Source organism: Pinus tabuliformis, chromosome X (assembly GCF_031772625.1).
Source record: "Pinus tabuliformis cultivar Carrire ecotype Pingquan chromosome X, CPIR1, whole genome shotgun sequence".
NCBI lineage: Eukaryota > Viridiplantae > Streptophyta > Pinopsida > Pinales > Pinaceae > Pinus > Pinus tabuliformis.
The window spans coordinates 497,026,071-497,051,967 of NC_142308.1; the positions used below are offsets into that span (position 1 = coordinate 497,026,071).

Below are 25,897 nucleotides of genomic sequence, written 5' to 3' on the forward strand. Positions count from 1 at the left end.
AAATCGCAATATACATAAGGGTCTGGCAGTAGTACTTGGCCCAATGTTTCAGGGCTCTAACTAAGGAGGATCGACCGTACCCTTAGCCGTACAACCCGACTACCCTATCGTACGGGCGAGTAATCTCCCCGAGTGCTGTTCTCGGTGTACTGTAGCCGCAAGACGGCCGACGGTTTATCTATGACGAGGTTTCAAGGGAGCCTAGGGGCTTCCAATATACCAAGAGGGTACGTGGAAGACAATCCGTGCGCTGTTATGTCTAATGCGCTACTACTCGAAGGGGTACCCACAGGGGTTACAAGGGAGTCCAACAGACCTGACCACCTCTTGTATTTCCTGCCTGCATGCCTCCCCAAATCCGCAGGTTTATGCGCTCAACGACAGATCCCATGGTTTAAAGACGCCGGAACACGTCTCTAGCCAAAAAAAAAAATTTGCTAAGAAATGGAGATCCCACCGGCCCTGGAAAGTGCTCTGATACCACTTGTTATGCTCTTAACCTGCAAAATGATACCCAAATACAAAATATGCGAAGAAAAGATACCCAGAACACAGAATAGCAATGATTTTATTATTCAGAGAGTAATGTTCACTTGCCTCTTCGAGGGGGCAACCTCCAATAGAGCAGAGCTCGACTACAAAAATAAGACACGATGCTCCTCGCAGGGAGTCTCTATCCTTTATATATGACTCATACATGCAATACCATGGGCCAATACCGTGGGTTTTGTTAATACCATCTATCTAATACTACGACCCATTTGCAACTAACTGTGGTTCCATCATTAATTGCGGATTAACCACTTACAATTATTAATATGGGCTTTATTGACTCTTGACTATGACGTGATCCCATTACATAAATAAGGGGGTTAGGGTGGGACCCTAACACACCTCATCAACATTCTTAGTGCTTACCCACTCCATGATGGCCCTTATCTTTTTTGGATCTACTGCTATTCCTTCCTTGGAAACAACATGTCCCAAGTAATGCACCTTTGTCTAAAAGAAGCTACACTTGCTAAGCTTAGCATACAAATGATGCTCTCTTAGCAATCTCAACACTGCTGCCAAATGCTCGGCATGTTCTTCCTCATTTTTTAAATATACCAACATGTCATCAATGAATACAATAACAAACTTGTTCAGATAAGGACACAACACACTATTCATCAAACACATAAATGTAGTTGGAGCATTAGTCAAACTGGATGGAAATACAATAAACTCATAATGCCCACACCTAGTCCCAAACATAGTCTTGTAGATATCCTCTTCCTTGATGCATACCTGATGGTATCCCGATTTCAAGTCGATCTTAGAGAACATTGTTGCTCCCTTCAACTTGTTATCTCAAAATCAGATCCTGATAGGCTGCTGGTCAGGTTGACTCTAAGTAACTATTTCAGACCTACTTTAGGCTGAGGCTTAGCCTCCTCAACCTGAGAGGGCTCTCTCTTAAAGGATTAATGATTTTGATTAAAGATAAGATGGCTAACTCTTATAGAACAACTGTGAAAAATATGAATGCTGGAAATACATTAAACAACTATCCATTGGGCTTATGGAGTCAACAACACCTCAATATAACAGTGAACTCAACCTTACATAGAAGTCAGGGCACTCAGCATTTAGACATTCAGAACATAACTCATATGGGACCACAGTTTATAAATGCATACAGGAAATCAGAGCACATTCAGTGAATTCTGAGTGATTATACATCTATACCACTGTAAAAATTATGGAAAGGACAAGATCACATGGGACAAGATCACATATTCTGAACATAAGAAATCCTTCATGAATCCTGAGAAGTAAAGTCAAAATTATATTACTGAAAATGAGTCTTTACATAAGCCAAATACAAGCTGTATCATAAAATTTTCCAACCCTGATTACATTGCTGTTTCAGCTATATATAGAGTTCTTATTCTAACTGATCGAGATTCCTCCTCCAGCATGAGGGGAATTCGAAAACTACTTCTAATGACACCTATTAACCCTTTAACTAACTAATAAATACAACAAGGTGTTGACTGGAGTTTTTTAGAGATCTAAATCAAGTAGGATTCTAACACCGTGTTATGCTAATAATAGCCTTGATTACAATGGTTCTCGTTCTCTGACATCTGGTTCCTTTCTGGCGGTGGCTGTGATGGACCTTTAATGCTTCATGTTTGATCTTCAATGACACATCTTTTCCATTGCCCTGAAACATAGGAAACTGCCCCTGTTTGTCTTATCTTTGGTTTACCTCAAAATGTTCGAATCCAAAGAAGCATGTCCTTTATCCTTTAATTACCCAAAGTAGAGCAGACTGCCACGTCCTTGATGTGCTATCCACCGTTTTCATGTACCTGTGTGATGAAAAAAAAACTTTCAAAAAGATTTGCCGCTTTGTCAATCATAATTAATCAACTGAATTGTAACATGCAGCTACAGCAGTTTCGTAGCGCGCTACAAAACTGCTATGTAATTTCAAAAACACAGTCTTCCTTTCATAACTAAATGATCGCCACTGTTCATGGCTTAAGCACCTTACTCCCTTGATCATTTTGACAAGATTTGTTTGCAACTTTTCAAGAAACAGATATTTCTCCTGAGGAAAAGATGCAATGACATTATGACATCAATATCATTCTCTCCAGGTCTAATCACATCAAACTTCAAATCCTAACTTCTTCCCTGCCTTTAAAAATTCACTTCACACAGCTGGTGCTTTGGACAAAGGTATGGGAACAACCATCATCTGAACTATGGCGAAACTTGCACTCTGCACCTCTTTCACATTTACCCTTATCATAGCTACTGTGCAAATCCACACAATAGAACATGGACCCATGCCAATCCAGCCCCAATTCGGCGTATTTCAGATGGCCAAGTCATAATAGATATTTATCTTTCTGCGAAATCTGCATTGACTTTAATACAGTTTTATCCTGGTTGTGATATCACTGCGACATATAGGGCATGTAACAATGTTCTGTCCGCAGTCATAACAGGTCTGATGACCGCATCCAAAAGCAAGATCTTTAGCATTCATCAGGCAGATTGGACACAGTTGAGCATCCTGTGTATCCTTGGCTTCTGGAGGGGCAGATCCTGCAAAGGAATCAACACAACGATTTCGGGAGCTATTTGTTTGGAAACTGTCTGCACGCTGATATTGTTGCCTTGCAGCATAATTATCATTGCCAAGTGCTGGCGGAAGAGGAGACCTATCAGGCATCTTGCCTCTGCGGTGACCCAGTATTTGAAGATCTAGTGTGGCCTTGTACTGAGATGGTATTTCCATAAGTGATGCAAGGGCAAACTCAGTCTCCTTCCTAGATTGAGCAACATTCTTTGACATAATCTCTGTAAAGTTTCACAAACTGGAAGTTGTCAAATGCTCGAGCTGGAATATTATCATCAAACCGCCGCATCATGTCCCAAGGCCCATCTCCCACTCCAACTAAGACAATTGATATTGGATATTCACTGGCTTCCACTATTGCATTGACTGTATTCTGTTCTTGTGTACTCAGTTGTCCATTGTCAGTGTCAACACTTCTTGTTACCTGTCCATCTGCAATTATCAAGAGAACATGGTACTGCCCACCACTCTGTTCCACAATATGGATTGTTGCTTCAATAATTGGGGCAAAAGATGTTGGCCCAGCCAGTCGAAGATGTGGGACTATCTCCTTGTAGCGTTTCAACGCTTCTTCAAATCCATTGCATAACCTACCATCTGGATAGAAACTAAACACACTTTGATCATGTGTCAAAGCATCCCCAAAACCAAAACAAGGGATCAAGTTGTCTTCGTCAAATACAGATAAGGTCCTCCCAATTATCGAAATCGCTTGTTCATAAGGGTTTGGAGTGTCTCCAATGTGGTGCTAGCTTCGGCGATTAAAAGACCTTGCACCGGTCCACTCATTGCTCTTAGTGAAGTCAATCCCTACAATCAAATTGGAAGATTCGAGGCCAGCTTGTGCAAGAGCTGCAGTCACCTCATCAAGTGAATTGTAATTGTCAGCGATTCGGGAGTATCTCCTTTGCAACTTCTGTTTAGTCGCTGGTTGTGCTGGTTGTGCATAAGTTTCCGACGGAACTGCTGGTGAAGGACCATAGGATGAAGAATCCCACAGGCGGTCCAATCCAGGTATTATTAACATTAATAATATTATGGCCTCTGCTGCTGCAATTCTCTTGAACCATCATCACGGAGCTCCCATTTGTATAACTGAATCTTTTGATTGATGCCAGCAAGCAACTTTCCATTAAATGCATTCAGATAGTAAACAGAACCCTTTGTCTCCTTCTCAGCAACAACTGCGACATGTGCCAGTACCATGACACCTAACGATCTAAAACACAGCGGATTCTGATAAGTATGACAGCTGTGAAATATTGGCTATGGATTCAAACAAATCCCCAATTTCGTAGCGCAACCAGTGCAAAATATGAATTATGCGCTACGAAATCACCTAGACAATTTCAGCTTTGAAACGAGTTTGGACATATGATATCCATGTGAGATGTGAGACCAATGATAGACTAAGACAGAGAATTGACCCCTTTATACATACCAACAATTCTCTTAACAAGACTCCTATTCAAACTATTTAGACTCTAAAACCAGATGAAAAGACTAGACCCAAAATTGACACCAACCCTTTGACAAACAATCGAACTGATGTGAACAATTTAAAATTTTTTCTTGAGTGATAACACAACTGATCAAACAAATCATCGATCCTTGACAATGGGTACCTGTTCTTAATCGTTACCTTGTTCAACTGTCTGTAATCAATGCACAATCTGAGAGTACCATATTTCTTCTTTATGAACAACACTGGTGCACCCCAAGGTGATACACTTGGCCTAATGTATCCCTTGTCAAGCATCTCCTTTAACTGCAACTTCAACTTTAACAACTCAAGTGTGCTCATCCAGTAAGGTGCCTTTGATGCCAGAGTTGTCCCTGACACCAACTCAATATAAAATTCTACCTCCCTGTGAGGTGGCAACTCTGTAATGTCCTTATGAAATACATCGTGAAACTATTGTAGAACTTTGTATCTTCTCAAAACATATGCATCCCCAACTTCCTTACCTTTATCACTAGAAATGTGCACTGCAAACATCACACAACCTTTTCTACAACTACACTTAACCTGCATAGCAGTAACCATCCTCACTGATGTAGGCTTCTTCTTCCCTTGCAAATTTCTATTTTCCCCACTATCATCCACACACCCAATGGTCTTGTCGAAGCAATCCACTTTGGTCCTGTGAAGGTACTACCAATCCATACCCAAAAGCACACTATACGAACTCAATGGTAGTACATTCAAATGTGCTATTGTAGGCATACCATTTAACTCAAATGAACAAGCTCTCACCCAATGGTGAATTCTCTTCTTTGTACCTGTAGCCAACTACACCAACCAAGATTCTGCATGCTCTTATTTTCTTAAACCACACTTATCCACCATGTCAAGATTAATATAACTATAGTTAGATCCAGGATCAATCAAAATATAAACAACTTGATCACAAAGCTTACCATCTATCTCAGTGATAGATGCCTGACGATATGCATGTATGTTGTCCACAACTACATAGATACGAGGAATGATATGTCCCACATCACTCACTGTATGCGCCTCCTGAGCACTATAGATCTCGGGTCTACCACCACTCTGATACTATGAACAATCCCTCTTATGATGATCCTTACCACATATCCAACACTACAATGGTTCCCTACCACCACCTTTAGACTGTTGCTCTCCATGTCTTTTCTCAGTTGTAATAAACCTCTTGTAAGGAACTGCATTTTCTTTCTCACTTGCATCTTGCGGTCTTCCTCTCTTTGGTGGCCATTTTCCTTTAGCTTTCTCATTTCTTTTCACGTCATGCTTAAGCTCAACTTTGTGCTTCGACTGCTCATAACAATCTAGGCTCATCGAACTCAATCCGGTCTTTGTACGCTACTGACAATCCACTGATGAATCTTCGAACCTTGGCATTCTCTTCCTTGAGGTAAAGAACATATCTCAACAAATCCAAGAACTTGCTAGTATATTCATCATCTGTCATGGAACCCATCCGCAACTCATAAAAATCCTTAGCTCTATCATCAAAGTATTTTTCCGACAAATAATTCTTCTTCAAGAGCCTCTCAAACTCATGCCAAGTCAAATAATCCTCATGTATACCTTTAACATTCTTCACATCTTCCCACCAAATATCTACTTTACCTTTAAGATTGAAAGTGGTTATCTTTGCTTTCATGTTTTTTGAATAATCATGCAATATGAAGAATTTCCTCATACCAAGCAACCATGCCTCTGCATGTTGTGATTTCTTCACCTCTCCATCAAATATAAGTGGCTTTGATTTATTAAACTCATTCGACAAGTATCCCCTATCACTCCTCCTGTAGGGATGATAACAATGATGATCATGATGCTTGTCCAAACTAGAACTAGAATAATACATGTGTCCACCACCTCTCCTATTTGGAGTGTCCAACAACCTACCATCTCTGATTGTGTCGTCTTTGTCTGACCAATGACCACCATATGCCCCATTAGTTCTATCTGTCTGCTCATGGTTGATCTGAAGTGGTCCCTGTCATCACAATTCTGACAAACTCTGAAATAGTATTGCATTAACCTTTACTTGTTTCTCTTGTGCATGCATGATTTTTTTTATTGTCCACCTTACAACTTCTTATTTCTTCCTTCAAGCTTCCCAATGTATCTGCAAAATCAAAAGAGAGCCCAACACCATGCTGCTCATTCGATTCATAGGCAGAGTCTTTCTAGTCTACCCTCTTGCTAGCCATTTGATATCTTTCCTGCAAGGCATACTATGTCAGCTAAACCAAATCACAATAAACCAATGTACCTTAGCATAGTTCGGGGAGGATATCTCATCTGCAAGATCATCAAATCAACATGATACATGTATAACATAATCATAACAACATATAGACATATGATACATAAGCACATAACCATGTAACCATCAATCTAGCTAGAGTCCAGTCATCAATGCATGACCATATCAACTACACACATACCATGACTACATGCATGACAACAAAAACCATAACACCAATGTATACTTGACCACATGAAAACATTAACATGCATAAGCAATGCGTAATCGACCACACACATGCATGAACACATATAATCAAGCATGAACGACGATACTTGTAACCAAACCTACAAGAATGATACATGTAACCAAGCATGCAAGAATGTAACCAAACATACGAGAATGTAACCAAGCATACAAAATGACACATGTAAGCGACATATAACAACATGTAACCAATCATACACTCATGACAACATGCTTCACACAACGACATCCTTATCCCCATGGCGACATCACTATGATTGTGACCAACACCATGCATATGCAACAAGCACATAGACCACAAGGATGACTAACACATGTACAACCGACATGAATGCATGACAAACACATTCACCCAAGGAGAGCGTAACCACGCTCTGATACCAATTTGTAACCACCCTCCTCCCACATCTACCCAAGTAATCGACCAATCGAGGTAAACATGCGACGAGAGAGGCCACTATATAGGGATTCAACCTCCTTGGTGACCTTAGGGAAATGGAATCGATGGAACACATCAACCATACCTTCCACATTAGCAACAACACCCCCAAGAGACATCTCAGCCACTCAAACATCCTGCCCCTGGGTCTCACTGATCTTTTAGACCTATTGACCTCTAGACGCTCTCATGCTATAGGCATGCCAACGTTTAGGGACCTCTGGACGTTCTCACAGGCTTGCAAGCCAGTGTCCAGGGACTTTTCCCAGTAGACTTGTGCCAGTGTCCGCAGAATTCAAGGCACTTTTCTAGCCCAGAATTTTGGCCACTGCCAAGAACTTGTTATAACTTTCAAAATCCATCAAAGACATTATGATAAGAATACTAAACCAAAAATCAACCTCAAGACTAGACCTAACCATCCCCAACCGAGACTGACATTTCATTAAACACTTGGCATCAATGCAACCTATAGGTCTAGGATACAAGATAGAGCACGAATGACTGGAAACTCTGATGAAATATGACAAGAAGGATCACCACCTTCTCCATTGAATTGTTATAACATCAATTAGGTCTTGCATCCATCAATTTAACAATTACAAGTAAATACATGAGATAACCATGACATGAACCAGTCAATTAACCAAGCTTATAACCAACATAAAACCATGTAAATAACAAAGATATGACAACCATTAAATCCACCTATAAACAAGTGCAAGAGCAAGAGAACTTAGCTTTCATTAATCATAGGAAAATCCAACCAGGTTCGAGACTTCCAAGTACCACCCGACTGTAGACATGGCTAAACCAAATCTTTCCTTCATCCAGTCACCCTCGTGCCATATTCCAAGCATGAATGTGGGATCTCATGGGTAAACCAATCCAAAATCAACCAAGGGAATCCAGAGGTTAAACCACCTCCACCCTCGACAAACCGTGATCACATCAAAACCGATGCTCTGATCACAACCGAACCGAACTTGGAATGCCATTCAGAATCCATCACTATCCTTGAGGAACTTTTCGTCTCCTTGTCTCTCAGGCTTTACCACAATCCAATCCCGAATCACTAGGCCCTAAACCGAGACCAGTTTCTCAAGCTTTACCGCAATCCAAACCTACATCACTATGCCCTAAACCTAGACTTCTCCCTCATGCTTTACCGTGTATCCCGCCAAAATCGGTCAAGGGATTCCTAGGCATTTAGGGATGAACCTTGAGACCACCTCCGCCCTGGATTCCGAAATCCATCCAGCAAACCAAAGCTCAAAACTGAGATAAACATCCCAACATACCATGGCATCTGGAAAAAGGCAAGGCTAGGCTAAAAACCACTGTCATAACCTAGCAAAACCATGTCACTGACAGCAAGAGAACCATACACCAACATGCAAAGCCATGCATGTCAAAACTAGTGAATAAATCACACATGAAATATGTTACCTGCAAGTATTCCTGCAGAAGTTTCCTAATCCTGCTCTTCCTTCCTTGATCCTTGCTTTCCTTCCTTTCCCTTCGCTTGTTTTTCCTTCCTTGATCTAAAGCTAAAGTGCTCCAAGAAAACTCTAAGTGACCAAGAGTGAGAGAGCTCCAAAACTTGAATTGACAAAAGGTTACCAACTAATCCTCAGAACCCTTTTTATTAATGAGGCCTCTATTTTCTTCATTTTCCACTATTTTCCTTCATTTTCCTCCTCACATGCAACCTGTGACCTTTCACCTACTTTTATCCTAATTTCCTTTATTTTCATAAATAAATGTGCAAAAAATGCCTTTTTGTCTTTTAATGCCTTTGCCTTAGCCTTTGCCAATTTCCTTAGCCAAAACACATCCAGTGATGCCCACTAAGATATTTTTGCCCAACATTCAGGTTGGAATAAGTGTCCCTTAACTGTGGTCTTATTTTGCCTTTATTAAATTTTATTACATGAACTTTTCACCAAGGTTGTTACAGTACCTGCCAAGCCTGTACACTCAACTAGTATACAATTGATAATTATAATGTGCCTTTTCCTCCACTCCAACTAGGAAATTTGAATTCCATGCATGTCTGGGCTATTTTTAGCTATTGACTAGTTTAACTGAGAGATCAATGAGTTAACAACAATTCTACTACTCAACTAGCCTTTAACTAACTCAACTAATGAGCTGAGCTTAATTAACTGAGTTCAAGTGAAAATAACTGAACTAGATTGTATAATTTTAGCAATCGCTACATGCACAACTCTACTCCAAGCATATAAACTCGAATTTGTTGATCTAACTAAGTGACAAGGCCATGTCACTCAAGCTAACTACAATCCAAGTTATCCTGCTAATGTGGAAAACTGAATTACTCAATTTGACCAAGGGACAAGTCAAATTGAGCCTTTCTTGCTACAATTTTTAACACTGAAGTTTTTGACCCAAAATTTTCCAAATTGAGACCACCAGTAAAAATGGTCTTGTGCATTGATTCCTCCACTTTTTCCACTAGCAAAACATTAATGTGGATGATAAGTAATATAATGATCCAACCCGAATCAATGAAACCATTTACAAATCAACACTTGTTTATTGGCATTATTTTCTTATATGTCATATTATCAAATAAAAAGTCATGATAATCACTTTCAATGATTATAAAAGGTAACAATAACGTAACTTGTAAAAAGAGAACTTTTTTGAATAGCATTGCATATAAATCCAAACTATCATACAATGGTTTCTTTCAACACTATGATCAAATAAACAAGCAAAATGATTACTTTTAATGTTCACAAAATACAACAGATAACCAAGGAAAAGATAAGATAGAAAAATTAACATGGTATTACACATTAGGAAAATACAATAGATTCTACCCACATTATAACACTTTCAAGGATTACAAATGCAATTGCTAGATATGAAGAAAAAAGAGAGAAAATTTAGATTTGTATTGCATAACACTTCAAAGTATCATACATCAGTTACTACTTGATGTTAGAGAATGTAAAGATCTTTTCTTTATCATGGATGATTTCCTTTGAAACATGGGTGCACTTGGGATTTAAGTTTTTCATTATGTTAAGGTAAATATGTCTCTATTGTTGAATATTTTGCTAATTTTGTATACCCTATTTGTATAAAATGGTTACTTATCATTTAAAAGTTTAAATATTAGATCATATTGTTTGAAATAAAACACATCCATTGAAGATGATCAAGCCATAAGCCTAAAGCGAGACACATATGGACTTACCAAAAATAAAGAAAAAGAAGAAACACATCCATTAAGGATAACCAAACCTTAAATCTGAACAGATGAACTTATCCAAAATAAAGAAAAGAAGAAAGAAGTAGAGTAGACCCATGTAACTATCGATTCATAGCTTTGTGACCCACACAACCATAAATTCATAGCCCTGTGACACAACTCTCGTTTTTTGTCATATCTATCTAAAATAATCAATAATTATAAAAATATAATATTTTTTCAAATATAATCTTTTTGTTTCTTACAATCTTATATGGATAGTTTACACCAATGAGACCTAAATCACAATGATAAACATTCAACTAATGGATAACCAATTTCCCTGGAAAATGTCACCTAACATCTATAGGACTATACCTTTATATTGTTTATAATGTAGAATATAATAGGCTTTCTGAAAAAAGAGATTTATAATATTATATACAATTTCCTTTTTAAAATTAATTTAGCAGTGTAGTGAAAGAAGAATTTGGAAAACTGTTCTCAAAGAGTCCTATATTGTCCATGTTACATAGAATTTTTCATAACCAAATTCAAAGTGAATGAAGATGCAATATTATACAAATGCTTGTACATGGAGACGAGTGATATGGTCTGAGTTTTATGCGAATTCCCATGGAGAATGAAGACGCATTCGAAACGATGATTTCAGATGTTTGAGGATTTTCTGAAACGAAAATGCTTGTACGCGGTGGAACGATTCGATTGGGACAAAACTTTATAAATACAGCTGGAGGTGAGGACAATCGTTTAATTGTTCGAGGGATTTGCGGATTATGAAGAACTTGTTTAAAGCTTAAACCAATTGAGCTTTATATATAATGGATCTCGAGGTTCACAGGACCATGGCATAATTTGAGCGAAGTTACCGTATAACACTCTACCTGATAGAGAGGAAATGAGAAATTATGAAAAGAAGACCGTGCGTGTCTTGACGGCACTGGAAATGTCAGTCAACCATGGGAACATCGTTATAAGGGTCGTAGCCAGTTCCGTGTCCTCGCCTTTTTATTCATCCTCATAAATAGCACACGCAAAGCCCTTCAACCCTCCCGGATTAGCAACGAATATTTTATTATTTTCGGAAGGAAATAAAAAGGGGGCCAGCGCCCCGGTTCGTTAAATATTCATGAATTCCTTATTATATTGGGGTTAATTCGTAATTGTAAGTCTTGGAAGGTGAATGCGATGCTATGGTATGTGACATGTCCCTGTATGTGTGTGCATTCATGGCCGTGTTCACCTTGGCGCATGGAAGAAGGGGAACTCGGCATTCCGGCAAAATCGCAGGAAAATTAATGGAGGATTTCGTCGCCAGAAACAAAGCGCTTCGATTATTGGCGGCTGCGCCGTGATTTGGCGATTCAGGGGACGGTTTTCGAGCTAAATACGGTCTAGGTTCCATCTCTTGTTCCGCATTTTGTTCTTTCCCCATTTGAAGAGCTTGGAGGCTTGTGGTTTGCTTCGGATTTGCGGGTCGAATTCGCCTATGGAATGTGCTCCGAGCGATTTTATTTTCGCGGCGCAAACGTGAGGAATCGAAGACGTCGGAAGGAAAATCTCAGCGAAAATTCAGGTGAGTTTAAGGGGAATTGTTTCGATCTTCTGCATTTCTGGTGTTGATTTTGTTTGATCACGGCGCTTTTTTCTTTTGCTTAAAATCGTGTATTTCGGAGCCATTTAATCCTCATCCGTGCGCCTCTAAAGATTTTGACTGCAAATTTGTTTCGCTTTAAAGGTTCCCTGAATCTAAAGAAAACAAAAAACTGTAAAACGGCTTGGTTATGCATAAGTTTAGTTCTTAGTCCGTAGTATTGTGTTATTTTCGTGCTGCCCGTTGAAGTTTGTCGTTTCATTCCTAAGAAGCCACAGATATGTATGGGAGCAGAGTCGGGAAGGCTAATCTGTCAAATTTAGTGAAATTTTTATTTTGCGGATTAATGTGTTTCAAATGCCCCGTTTCTTTGCAAACGATTGCTGAATGTCGGTTGTTTAGATTCTCAGGTGCTCAGAAACATTCACTTAAACTTAAATTTTAGGTTCTTTGCTCCGGATCATTGGCCGTTTTGTTTCTCTTTTGACTGTAGCCTGGTACATTAGCTGGTCTCCACATCTTTTAAAGATGATACTGTATCTATCATTAAAAAGCCATATGAATGAGTCAGGAATCCACAGCTTTTTAATTCTCTTGTTTACTCTTGGAATGATTCCATGACTAACCAAAGACTCTATCATCTTCAAGAAATCCTAGTTCTAAATGTTCGAGTTCAACAATTTTTTTTCCTCTTCCATCCCTCTTTGAAAATCAGAGCTATACATCCAAGTTTGGAGAGCATAAATTCATATAATTTTTCTCAAATTTTCTCTGAGATCGTTCCATCCCCAACCGAATTGACATTCTTTTAAAAGAGCATACGTTTACAGCTCGAGTTTCCCACTTTTACTTGTTCAGCCATCCAAATCTTTACCCGGACTCATTTTGCTTTCATCCAGCGTGCTTGTTACTTAACCAGTTTAGCATTTGCTCCATCTCGCGAAGTTCTGTTCATTGATTTTCATCATAGCTTCATTTGACCATTTCGTGAGTTTACTCTGCTTGGCGACCCCCAAATTTTTTCTGAAGTACGTTACAGTTAATTTTATGCAGAACTTTGCACCTTAATTTGTTACAGATGCCCTTATCTTCGCGGACTTACAGTAGAGCCATGCTTTAATTTGACATCAAACGCAACAGTATCTTATAAATGTCACCATCGTAATATTTTGCTCTTTTAATATATATCCTCTTACACTTATCCAGAATTTTTGTTTGTTACTGTGCCACGCTTCTTGATTAAATCTATTGCTATATTGTTTACAGCTCGTTTTGCTCGTCTTGAACTCATATCCATCTCAAAAATTGTCTATCCTAATTATTGGATACAACATATCTGTTCTCGGCTCGTGTAAAAGATTTCCTTCTCCACCTCAAAAGCTGTTTTTGGATGCCCTTATGGGTAGATTAAACTCTTGTTTCCTGCTAATTTATGGATGATTTTATGATATAGTATCGGGTTTTTTCCCTGCAAATTTCGGAACATGCGCCTTTTATCGTTACAAGACCATCTTTGCAAATTTTGGAGCATGCGCCTTTTATCAGCACTTTATCACCAGCAATTCTAAGGACTTCTGTGATTCCGAATTACTTCTGGAGAGCACATTTTATCCGAATTTATCACATTTACATTTTATTTGAATTTACCAACATGCGCCTTTTATCGTTACAACTCCATCTTTGCAAATTTTGGAGCATGCGCCTTTTATCAGCAGCAATTCTGAGAACTTCTGTGCTTCCGAATTACTTCTGGAGAGCACATTTTATCCGAATTTATCACATGTGGCATGTTACATTTTATTTGAATTTACCACAAGTTTTGGACTTCTCTGAACTTCTGAATTTCAGATTTGGTAGATATTAGTACACGTTGCCTAGAAAATTTGCATAGGCCTTCCCCTGATTATTGAATTCCGATTTCAGGATATGAACTACTGTAGCTTTGAAAATGCTCAGGACTTTTATTACGAGGATTCTTACGGATTCCTAGGAGCACCAACTGTTTTCACGATATCGTTGTACCCTTTCAAAGAGGCTCACTACCCTCCATGATTTGCCTCATGACCACTTGTGCACCGTAAAGTTTATGAGATCATCAATCATTATTTTGTTTAACTATGTGTGACGTACATGGTTGACTTTACCAATAGATCCCTTTTGGGTTTTGATATTAATATAAGGAGTCCTTTTGAACAATAAGCGGGCTGCGGGACTTCAGGAAACAGCACGGAGCTCCCTCCGAAATCTTCCCTCTGGGATCTCTTCACCTCGGAACTTGTGCAACCAATTCACAAATTGCTCATAGGCTTAAGTCGCAATGACTGGAACAATCTATGTTCTTACCAAAATACATGGAACGGTGGTAAATAACGCAACGCAATGTTCTGTTGTGGTACTTAATTATTTCAGTAGGGGAAATTCTGACCCTCAATTTGTGGATAGTCGATGCCATTAATGGTAAAACGTGATTATTTCAGTAAACTGAAATTCAGCGTCTTACTTTATGGACTGTTGACGCCCTGGATAGTTAAAACTTGAAAGGCATAGTTTTGTTGTTACTGAATGTCGAAGTGCATAAGCTGAAACAGGGGAATGATGCTTTTTTATCATAGGGGGGTTCTCTATTATAGGGATATGAATAGGAACATATAGAAAGTGCCCTGTTTGGTTGGACTGTGGTTATCATGTCGGAGTTTACCTCATGTTGTCCAGTTTGAATTATAGTGTTTTGGTGCTTGCACTTTTCCCATCCCCAGAACCACACAATTGACAAGCTTAGCATCTGCGCTTGCAAAAAATGGGCGATTTCTGTTACTAAAACAGGAACGCTAGAATCCTGAAGAAATTTTGAACCTGATCTAGAGGAACGCAGAAATCTGGATGGAATTATGAACCTGAGTTCAATACGGAATCCTGGAGTGGTAGTCATACGAGATTTGGAAATGTCTTCGAAAGGAACAACATTGGTATGGATCTTTATGCCGAACACATGAAAACCTGGGAAGAGAGCCCTGCAGACAGCAAGTCTATCAGTTCGGAGACCTCGTTTGCTGTTCAGCAATTCCCCTGCTCTCAGAGCAGAGAGATCGATATTCAAAGCGAAAACCCTGAAACAGAGGATAAAAGAACAAAACAATCTGCAAACCAAGCAGGAGTCCGTTTATCTATTCTAGACCCAAGTATGGTTGAGAAGCTCCCATCCCGTTTCCGTGACTCTAGACTTTGAACCATGGAAAACAAGCCAGACTAAAGCATTGGAATGGTGTGCCTAAGAACAATTAATTTCATTAAAGTACTTTAGTCTCATTAAACGAAAATGAATAGGGGATAAAAGGGTCCAGGTCCTAATTTAGAGATTGGAAGCCTAAGAGTTTGACTGAAGCAGCCGTCGCAGGTCACAATAGCCATCTGCCGATTAATGCCCTGTTTAGAATATGGTTCTAGATTTTTAGCAAGACGTAAAGCACTCGAAATTGCAGCAGGGGACTTACATCTCCTATAAGAATATGACGTTAGTGATACGGTTTGGACCAGATATGACAATGGAAATGGCCTTGCTTGGCTTGCTAAAGTCATTGATCCTGTGCATGAGGCTCAAGATTCTGTGCTAAGTGTTTATGTTCCCGCCATTTTGTGATTTTTTTGGGGTCTATCTTGTCAAAGATGAAAAGAGCGTATACTGCCATAAATGAATTCATTTTGCGATGAACTACCTTACCTTAAATTGTAGAACCTAAACCTGTTAAATAATGGAGGGATACTCGGGGAAGCGGCTGGGCTTTTGTCCTGCCACTCTATTGTGGGTGATGTGATAGACGATCTGCACAGACTCCAACTGTTGCGTTTCATCCATGTGAAGTCTAGTGCTCTATCTTGTTGTGGAGATCTGTGCCCATTCTTCTGTTGGGAGTAGAGGCAAACTGGTTGCTATCCAGATTTGGTCTGTTTCTTTCATGTTCTCATCTACTTGCGCTTATGATGTTGTGACAAATTTTCTACACTCGGCTGCCCAATACCCCACTATTCAATTTGTTAAGTTTTGCTGCTGCAGGTGCATCAAAATTAATTTTCCATTGCCCATCTAAGTGTTGTATTGTGAAAAGGCATTGTTGATCGAGCAAACAAAAGGCACCTTTCTGGTCATATCCCAGTCTCCGTGAAACGGATCCTCACGATTTCAATCGATCCGAAGTCTTTAAACTTCTTTGAGGTCAACGTCCATATCCTTTGAAATGCAGTGGAATCAAAATTGTGCCAAAATTATTACCAAATTCCATTAAAAATCATGCCAAAAATTGCTGTGTTTTATATAATATTTAGCTTACAACACTGGCTGATGTTGCAAGGCAAATTGCGGGTTACAGGCAATTGCCCATAAGTACAGAAAATTTGTTTAGGTTTAACATTCCAACCCTAGTTGCGTACCCTATACTTATCGGTTTGCGCAGGTGTGACTTGAAAATTCCAGGGATAGAATTTGAATATCCATTATAAAAATTCGATATATATATATATATATACTCGTTAAAGTTGTGTATCGCGTACTTCTATTTTGGCACAGGTGTGACTTGAAAGTTTCCGAAATAGAATCTAATCGATAAATTGTCCATCAAATCAAATAGATTCAAAATTTCCCAATATCTGTTTTTACCATTTGTTAAATTATTTAAAATTTTTATTAAACAGATTTTATATTAAAATTATTGAATTTTAATTTTTTAATTATTAATATTTTTAAAAATAAATTAAAATTAAAATAATAAAATTTAAAATTTATTAAATTGTTTGTTATTTTTATAAATTAATTTTAACTTAAAATCGTTAAAACCATCGGATTTCAAAAGTGAGTTAAATTTCAAATTCCAATCCTCCTTGATTTGTTGCCGTGCCAACTAAATCACAAAATAGGTCGAAAGTGGCACGCATAGCACTCGTTATCTTTGATACGCATAGCTTCCTCTGCCATTTTTATCCCCTTTTTTTGGATTTTTGTGCAAAAATTTATAAATCTATACCGAAAGTATTCATACATTGTATGAATAAGGTCATGGTTTAATTTACTTTGGCCTTGTCGTAGTGATCTAGAATCTTCTCCCAGATCTAAATTAACTCTCTTAGACTCCTAATGAAATAAAAAAGGAGTGTAATCTGTGAGCTATGTACTAGTGGCCCTTTAAAGGTTGTTTTCTCCCCAATCGGTTTTTTATCATAATGTAGCACATGACAAGCATGTCAAAATTTTGCTCTAGTGTTCTAAGCATCTAAGGGCTTGTTGAAAGTTTATGATGTCTTCCATATACCATGTTTGATATTTGGGATGTCGACACCATGTAGCCCATATTATCAATTCATTAATAATTCCTGAGGTTTGTGTCGTAATGAAATAAATGAGCATCCAAAATTCCATTTTCACCTAAGTATTCATCAACTACATTTGTGGCTTGCTCATTTCATGTGGTAGAGGATGTTCCTAATATATAAAGGTGTGCTTGTGTATAAACTTGAGTTGTTTGCTTATCTTCGTAGGCTAAGTGGTTCATGTTATAGACTTACATGGGTTGTTCATCCTTGTACAAGTCTAATTCCTTGATTGATAAATCACTCCATTTTGTGTATGTGACATGTTGCATATTTCTATTTATGCAACATGGAGCTCATTAAGTGGAATATAGAGATTTTTATGCTCATGTTTGATTTTAACTCATCCTCTTTCAAGGATGCAATTTTCTCTTTCATTTGGTAACTTAAATGACATGTTCGCTCTTGGATGGTCAAAACAATGATGTTTGATAAAAGAACTCGTTGCAAATTTCCCATGCACAAAACTAAATTTGACCTTATCAACTTCAATACTCAATCTCATTAACTCACAAAGTTAACATTTGTGTGTGCTTCTTGATCTACAATGGCATCACCAACTAAGACATGAATCTTGGCATTCATCTTTACCATGAACCTAAACGCACTTGAAACAGTTTTATGTTATGAAGGATCTTATCCGAATTCATATAGATAGATAAGAAGCACATTCTAATCACATTTAATTGTTGACATTATTTGGGATAATTGTTCTACATGTTGTTAGACTTTGTACAACTTCCTTTGGTTTTGTGTACCTTCTCCAAGTGACTTAGTCTCAATTTTTGAAACCCTTAATTACTTCTTTTGATTGAGTCTTTATTTGTTGGAGAATTAAAGGGGTAGGGAGGTTAGAGGGTTAATATTCGAAGATAGACGTGATGTCTAAAAATGTCATTACAACACTTAAACACAACTAAGTATACTAGTGTGAGAAACCAAATTATTTCCATACATAATACATATCACTTGTTTGAATTACACTTTTTGGATTGACCCATAAGGCCATCTTTTTATAGCAATGAGATGTAACCAACCCCCATAGAGTGAGGAAGACAAGATCCACATTGATAAGTGAGGGTGCATAACAATTTTTTTGGTCACTACTTTGTTCTACAAACTAGTTGATTGGTTTGATCTATCTTCCTAGCCACTCTAATTCCTAGTTGACCATTTGATTAACCACATAGTTGACCACTTTGTTGGCCGCTTAGTGGACTCTCCTAGTCCATTGTCAATTGTCAACTAACTGCCTCCAGAAGATCCAAAGGTGTGATGAACCTACAAGACCCATTGTTCCAACACCCACCCATCAGCATAAAGCTTTGGAGATTCAAGAGGTGAATTCTACTTCTATACACCCCCCCGTTGCATAATTGTAACTTCTTAAAGCCTAGAAACTTACTCCAAAGTTTCACAAATTTAACTTTTGGTAGAGGCCTCATAAAGCCATTAATAAAGTGATCATCTATCTTGTAATAAACAAGATTCACAACATTAACATGTACTATCTATCTTAAGTAATAAGCATAAAGCTCCACATGCTTCATCTTGTTGTGTGCAATAGGATTCTCTACAACCTATATTACTTTTTGATGGTCAAATTATACCAAAATTGATGTCTTGACTAGAAAACCAAGTTTTCCTATGAGATTTCAATTCCATATGGCCTTAGTGCCAATGCGCATTGCACTGTGACACTCTACTTCTATGGTTGAAAGAGAGATCACCTTATACTTTTTATAAGACTAGACAATGGGTCTGAAATTGAGGTGAAACACAACCAGATGTACACTTCTTTTCGTCACCAATTTGGGTTGGTATAATTGACTATCTAGTCAACTTTATCATTGCACTTTATCCCAAGCTAATAAGTTGCCTTGATATAACAAACACTTTTTTGCAACCTTAAGATGACTTTGTCATGGATCCTATATAAATCAAGAAAGCACATTAACAACAAAGAAAACATCATATTGGCTATGAGTTAAATAGATAAGGCTAACAACAAGTTATAAATAGACTATTTTTTCAACTTTCAAAGAATCACACTCGATTAACTTCATTTTTTAGTGATAAGTTGTAGCACATGGTTTATAGTCTTAAATTATGAACTTTTGTAAAAGATTCAATACAAACTTGGGTTGAAAGATAAGATACTACCATCCATATGCAAAATTTAGATATCCAAAAATAAATGCAATAGGCGAAGGTCAATCATCTTAAATGTATCTACTAATTATATCTTCAAACCCAAAATTAAGTTAACATTGCTTCTAATGGCTAGGTCATCCGCTTACAATGCATCAATTAGTGTTTAACCATTTGCATGCAATATGTAGATATTGTGGTCGATTTTGCAATATTTCATACTAAGATTAAGGAAAAAGTGATAATTCTTCTCATTCCATGCCTTGGGTGCTTGCTTCAAATCATACAAGGAATTCTTTAATCAACATACAAGATTGCTATCCTTTTCAAGACTAGGGGGTTGGAAGGTCAATTGCAGGTTTATATAGGCAAATAAGTCAACTGACCAATCAATGGTCTTGTGAAGTAGTTAAATGATATGAAATTCCCAAGAATTTCCAAAGGATCACCACTCCAACATGTAATATCCTAGTTGTGATCCCATACCAATATTATAAATGTGTATGTGATAAATGGCTATAAGGAAAACAATTGTATGTTGTAACCATATAATCTATAGAAGAGGAAAGACAAAGAATGGGGTTTTGGGACTCCACAAGAGGGGAAAGATAAACTTGGACTTATGGGGGCTAAAAAAAGAAAATATTATTTTAATCTTAGCCTAAGTCCTTAACTGTGTTCAATTAGTTCTCTTTAGTCCATGCATTATTTTATCATAAGTTGTGGATTAATTGCGTGAAGGAGGTACATGGGCTCACCATAGAGATATGTGGCCCCTACATGCCACTCAATTTTTACAATGCCCTTTTGGCCATGTTGAGAGTGAGTTTGGATTATTAAAGAGTTAGAATTACCATGTAGTTTGAGTGATCATTTGGTTTGAATTACCATTCCAATTTAAATCACCATTTTATTCAAATTATTATTTTGTGGGGGAACTTGACTCATCAATTGTGGGGATAGTTCAAATTGACATTTTCTTGGGCAATTTGGATTACTTCTCTCTGAGCATAAGTGGGCATAGAAATGTTGTAGACATGTTGAGTTACAACTAAGAATTATGAAGAAAATGAAGAGTGTATGTATTGATAATTGTTGCCATTGGGAATTGAACTATAGTTAAGAATCCTTGGAATCAAAGCAATATCATTTCCTAGTCAGCTTGTGCTAGATCCCTAGAAGGAAGTGAGATAGCATAGGACACTTCTTAGTAGAGAATGGGATCCCATTCCTTGGGTTATATAGACTATTGGGGAAATATGGCTATGGATTGGGATTGTTGTAGGTGGAAAATGATTGAGAACTTAGGAATTGGGTTGTGTGAAGAGAGTTAGAGCCAACCATAGGTCAATTCACTCTTTTTAATTCATAGTCTTAGCTTAGGAGTGGCCTTTGTTGTAGAGAGAACTGGTGCAACAAGGAGCCTATGGTTGGGTGGAACGACTAGCTAGTTGGTGGATAATTTTCAAAAAGATAAGTTTTCATGTTTTACTTGTGATTATGCTAAAGTTTTGTTGTTTATTATATGGATTATACTAGTTTCTAGTTTGTTCAGTTAATTTTAAATATGAATTTTAAATTTATGGTGCCATGGTGACTGAATGGCTTAATTACACGATATAAGCCTACATTATAGTGCTTGCACATGTTAATTAAAAAACAATATGGCAATGACAAAAGGTATCGAGATAGGTGATTCACATATGGTATCAAAGGAATAAATTTTGTGTAAAGATTAATGCCTTCAAGAGTACTCCATAGCCTTAATAGAGTACAAAGGGTATTAGGTATGTTACAAAACAATCTAGGAGAGGAATTCAAAGACAACATCTCTTTTATAGATAATCTCATATTTGATAGGATCAAATAACCTATAGGCCTTCAACTTATTAGAGAAGCCAGTCATGATACAAGCATGACTCTTTACATCTAATTTCTTTCTTTTATCATCAAGAATGTGAGTTCACTCTATGCATCCAAAGGTTCTAAGATGTTTGATATTGGGTTTTCTTCCACTCCATTTTTTGACGAGAGTCACATTCCATACAACATAATCAATATCAAATTTAACAAATAGTTCGAGTACTAAACAAATTTTACCCAAAAGTAATGGACCTTTTTCCTAAAGCAAATAATGTATCATTTCCGCCAAATTCCATTATTTTTTTGAGCAACACATTTTACTGAGGTGCATGAGGTATAAATCTCTACCAAGAGTTACCATTTTGTGAGAAGTGCATTTCGAACTCCTTGCTTACATATTCACCTCCATTCTTTGTCTTAAACATTTCATTAGTCAGTTGCTTGAATTTTTCAAAGACATGATTGTTCTTCTTCAAGAAGTATACTGAATTATACCCATAAAATTCATCAATGAAGGTCTAACATACTTAAAGCACTAGTTAGTGATGGTTTTTTCAAGGAACACATGTCACCATAGACAAGTTCCACTTAGTCTTTGCTCTTCAACATTTCCCTATTTTAGAGGAAGCCCAATGATGTTTTCCAAGCATACATCATTCACATGCTCCTTTTTCTTTAAGAATGTGTCCATATCTTATGCCTACATTCCATAATTCAGAACCACGATCTCTTTCATGGAACTTAGGATGCTAATCTACAAATCTAATCCTAGATTTAGTTTGCAAATCGAAATGTTAGGTCAATCTACCTGATAGATCCGACTTGCAAGGAGTATGTGCACCAACAACCTCCAAAAGACTTGTAGGCAATATGTGGCACTAGCTTCAATATCATGTTGGAGAATTAGAGTATCAAATAGATCAAAGAGCTAGTATTCCAAGAGAGAAGTGGTGTCTAAAGATACCATTACAACACTTAAGCACAATTGAGAATATCTCAACATACATAATTACGTAAGCAATCAAAAGAGTTCTATGCAATATAAATGTCACTTGCGTTGCTTATAGTTTTCAGATCGACTTAAAATGCCATGTTTTTATAGCACTGAGATGTAGCCAACTCCCTTGAAGTGAGGAGATAAGGTCGACATAGATTAGTGAGGGTTCATAACAAACTCCTTTGATTTTACCTTGTTTTACACACTGGTCAACTTCTTTGGTCTAATTGCCTGATCAATCAAATGTTTAGTCAACCATCCAATCGATTACATAGATGACCACTTAGTTAACTTTGCCAGTCGATTGTTGACTATTGACTCACTGTCTCTAGAATACCTTGAGGTGTGTTGAACCTACACAACTTATTATTTCAACACTATGGATGTTGCAATTTTCCTAACTAGATGCTCAAAAATATCTTGACTCTTTAAACTCTTCAAAACTATGATATTTCGTATGTTTTGATCCACTTCAGTGACTTTGGAACATTTTATAATATTTGTATATTGTGTAGGTGGTATTAATCCATGTTCATAACCCTTAGGGTTTTCTCTAGTGTGAACATCCACATTTGCAATAGGCATACCTTCCATTGTTGTATCAATTGCTTACAATGATATTGCACTTAGATCTTGTACATGTTTGTTTCACCAATCAAAATCACCTTAATGTAGTTAATGTTTGCAACTTGCTAATCATGTGGTGCACAAGTAATACGTACTTTATGATTGGTTTCATAAATTTACTAGTAGCTGCATGTTGCGCATTCCCATTTACCACCTCTAAAATAGTATGGTGCTATCAATAGTCATGGCGACATGGATTGCACTACATATATATTTTCCCATTGTAGTGGGTACACCTATGGTAGCTACTAATAACCTAGTTGAAGTCTGTGTCGAGGTTCATGTGCTAAGGGTAGTGGCTATGCTAGTGGCAGTGCATGCAAGGCCACGATTGGTAGTAAACCATCAACTATATAATAGGTTTCAATTATGCCAATTACATTGTTTGAGTTTGCATAATGCACAACATTGTAGTCTACATGGTTCAACACCCCCAGGTAGTGTGATCTATGTCTAATGAAAGAAACAATGAATATATTTATTGATTGGGTCATTTTTCTCTATTGAATTCAAAACATAATGAAAGTGATGGGGATCTTGATTGAGAGGGAATTCATTCTAATGCATTTGAGGTCATATAATGGGCATATTCAATAATATCTTCTCACACTCCCACAAAAGAATAGGTATAGTTATTGGTAATGAAAACAACTTGAGTAGGCTACATGAAAATAAAGAAACATATTTCATAAACACATCACATAATCACTCAGCATAATGTAAGGGGAAATATTCTACTTATTCAAAAATACAAATGTATAGTGATGAGCTTCGTTGCTTTATTATGGCTCTTGGTGAACTCTCTACCTCTAACTCTATCTCTCAATACTAGATAACCCCATTGTTTAGGTTTCCATCCTATTTATTCTTAGCCTATCCAATTGTTCATTTCCCTTGGTTACTTTTCACCTTCTTTCTTCAACTCTTTAGATCCATCATCCAACTTGTTAACTTAACAATTTTTCATCCTCCTTGGTGCTTCAAATTTTCAACCATTTTTTCACCTTCCTTCATGATTTTCCATCTTCGATGGAATTTTTCCTTGGCCACATATGTTCACTACCATGTGCATTCATCATGCTTTCCATTTGCACTTATTATCATGCTCTTGAATTATAGGGTTGGCATGCCTAACTTCAAACTTGTGTTCTTTGTTGATCCATATTCCATCTACAAAGGCTCACCTTAAACCCTTCTTGTTGCATGCTTGTTCCTATTACATTTCTTTGTCATGGACCTTATGTTCTTTATCCAATGTTGTTGTATGTTAATACATGAATTATAACACAGGCACAAATTTTCAGAATTCCATGTTGTTTTTCCTTCAAAGTTTGTTGAATTCACACTTCTACTACTATTGAAACACCTTCGATGACTTCCACTCATGTGAAAAGGTAAATACTATGGCATACAATGTGTGGGTGTATAAATGTGAAACAAGGGTCATATACACCCATCTTATGGCATCTTGGAATAACTTCCATGACTATAAAAGTTTCTCTCTTTCTTGTGTTCTATCCCATAATGGTTGTGAGGGTTATTCCATAAGAACTTGTAAGCCTCAACATACCATGATCCTTGTGACAATGGGGATAGCCATAAGGGTGTATAGTCTCCTACTAAATTATTTTTTGACTGGTTCTAGGGTGATTATGCTTTCTTGCTTGACCACCCTCACTCCTTTTGATGCAGGAGCATTCAGCTCAACATTATCATTGTATTTTAGTAGACATAGGGGGCCTTGTAATTCAGGGAAGTTGGTTTCCTAAGTATTGAATTAATGTAATTATTAAGAGTTTTGAGTGATTTTAATGAGAAAAGCTAGAATAGGATTTAATTGAATGTAGTGAGGCATATTTGTAAATATTCTCGAATATAGGAGAATATGAGAGATTTAGGATAGTTGAGAGAATTGAGGGATTTGAGAATTGATTGTAAAACTCAGATTAGGAGTTAGTTCATGATTTTGTGGATTTGAGAGAATCTTTAGGGATAAGGAAGAGATTTTAGGATTTTGTTGAGAGGTTTATGGATCTAAACCACGAATTGGTTTTAGAATCCTTCTGTATAAATGCAAGCCAAAAAGGCATAGACAGAGGTTGGCTGGATAGATTAGATAGATAACAGGTTAGATAATTGGAGTGTCACTATAAGCCTACGGGCAACTTGTAAATCAGAGGCCACTGTAATTAGAAGATCAGGCCAAAGAGGGATAGAGAGTACTGTTATGTAATTATTGGTTGTATGTACATATATAGAGATTTAATTCCAAAGTGTGTAAATGTGTGATTTGAATATCAAATGTTAAAGTTATATATGAACCAGAGTATTTTGTATAACATATGTGTGCAGGCAGAGTCCAACCAAATACACAGAGGAGAAGAATAATATAGAGGAACGTAATGGATCGTTGAATCCATTCGAAGAACCCAAGTAATGGTTTGGAGCGATCTTGATCAAAGAAACACATAG

General features: G+C 37.3%; 1 protein-coding gene and 1 pseudogene across 2 annotated transcripts in view; one reads left to right on the plus strand and one right to left on the minus strand.

Moving 5' to 3' along the window:
• Positions 1 to 2,808: 2,808 nt before the first annotated feature.
• Positions 2,809 to 4,166, minus strand: LOC149140851 (E3 ubiquitin-protein ligase RGLG5 pseudogene; annotated as a pseudogene).
• Positions 4,167 to 11,709: 7,543 nt separating this feature from the next.
• LOC149140852 (histone-lysine N-methyltransferase ATX5-like) overlaps positions 11,710 to 25,897 on the plus strand; it is a 114,571-nt gene continuing 100,383 nt past the window's right edge. Inside the window, exon 1 of one of the 2 annotated variants that reach the window (XM_089446935.1) lies at positions 11,710 to 12,411. In XM_089446935.1, the coding sequence (XP_089303061.1) occupies positions 12,330 to 12,411 (82 nt within the window). In that variant the 5' untranslated portion in view covers positions 11,710 to 12,329. The remainder of the gene's footprint in view (positions 12,412 to 25,897) is intronic. The other variant, XM_089446929.1, reaches the window with a different exon arrangement.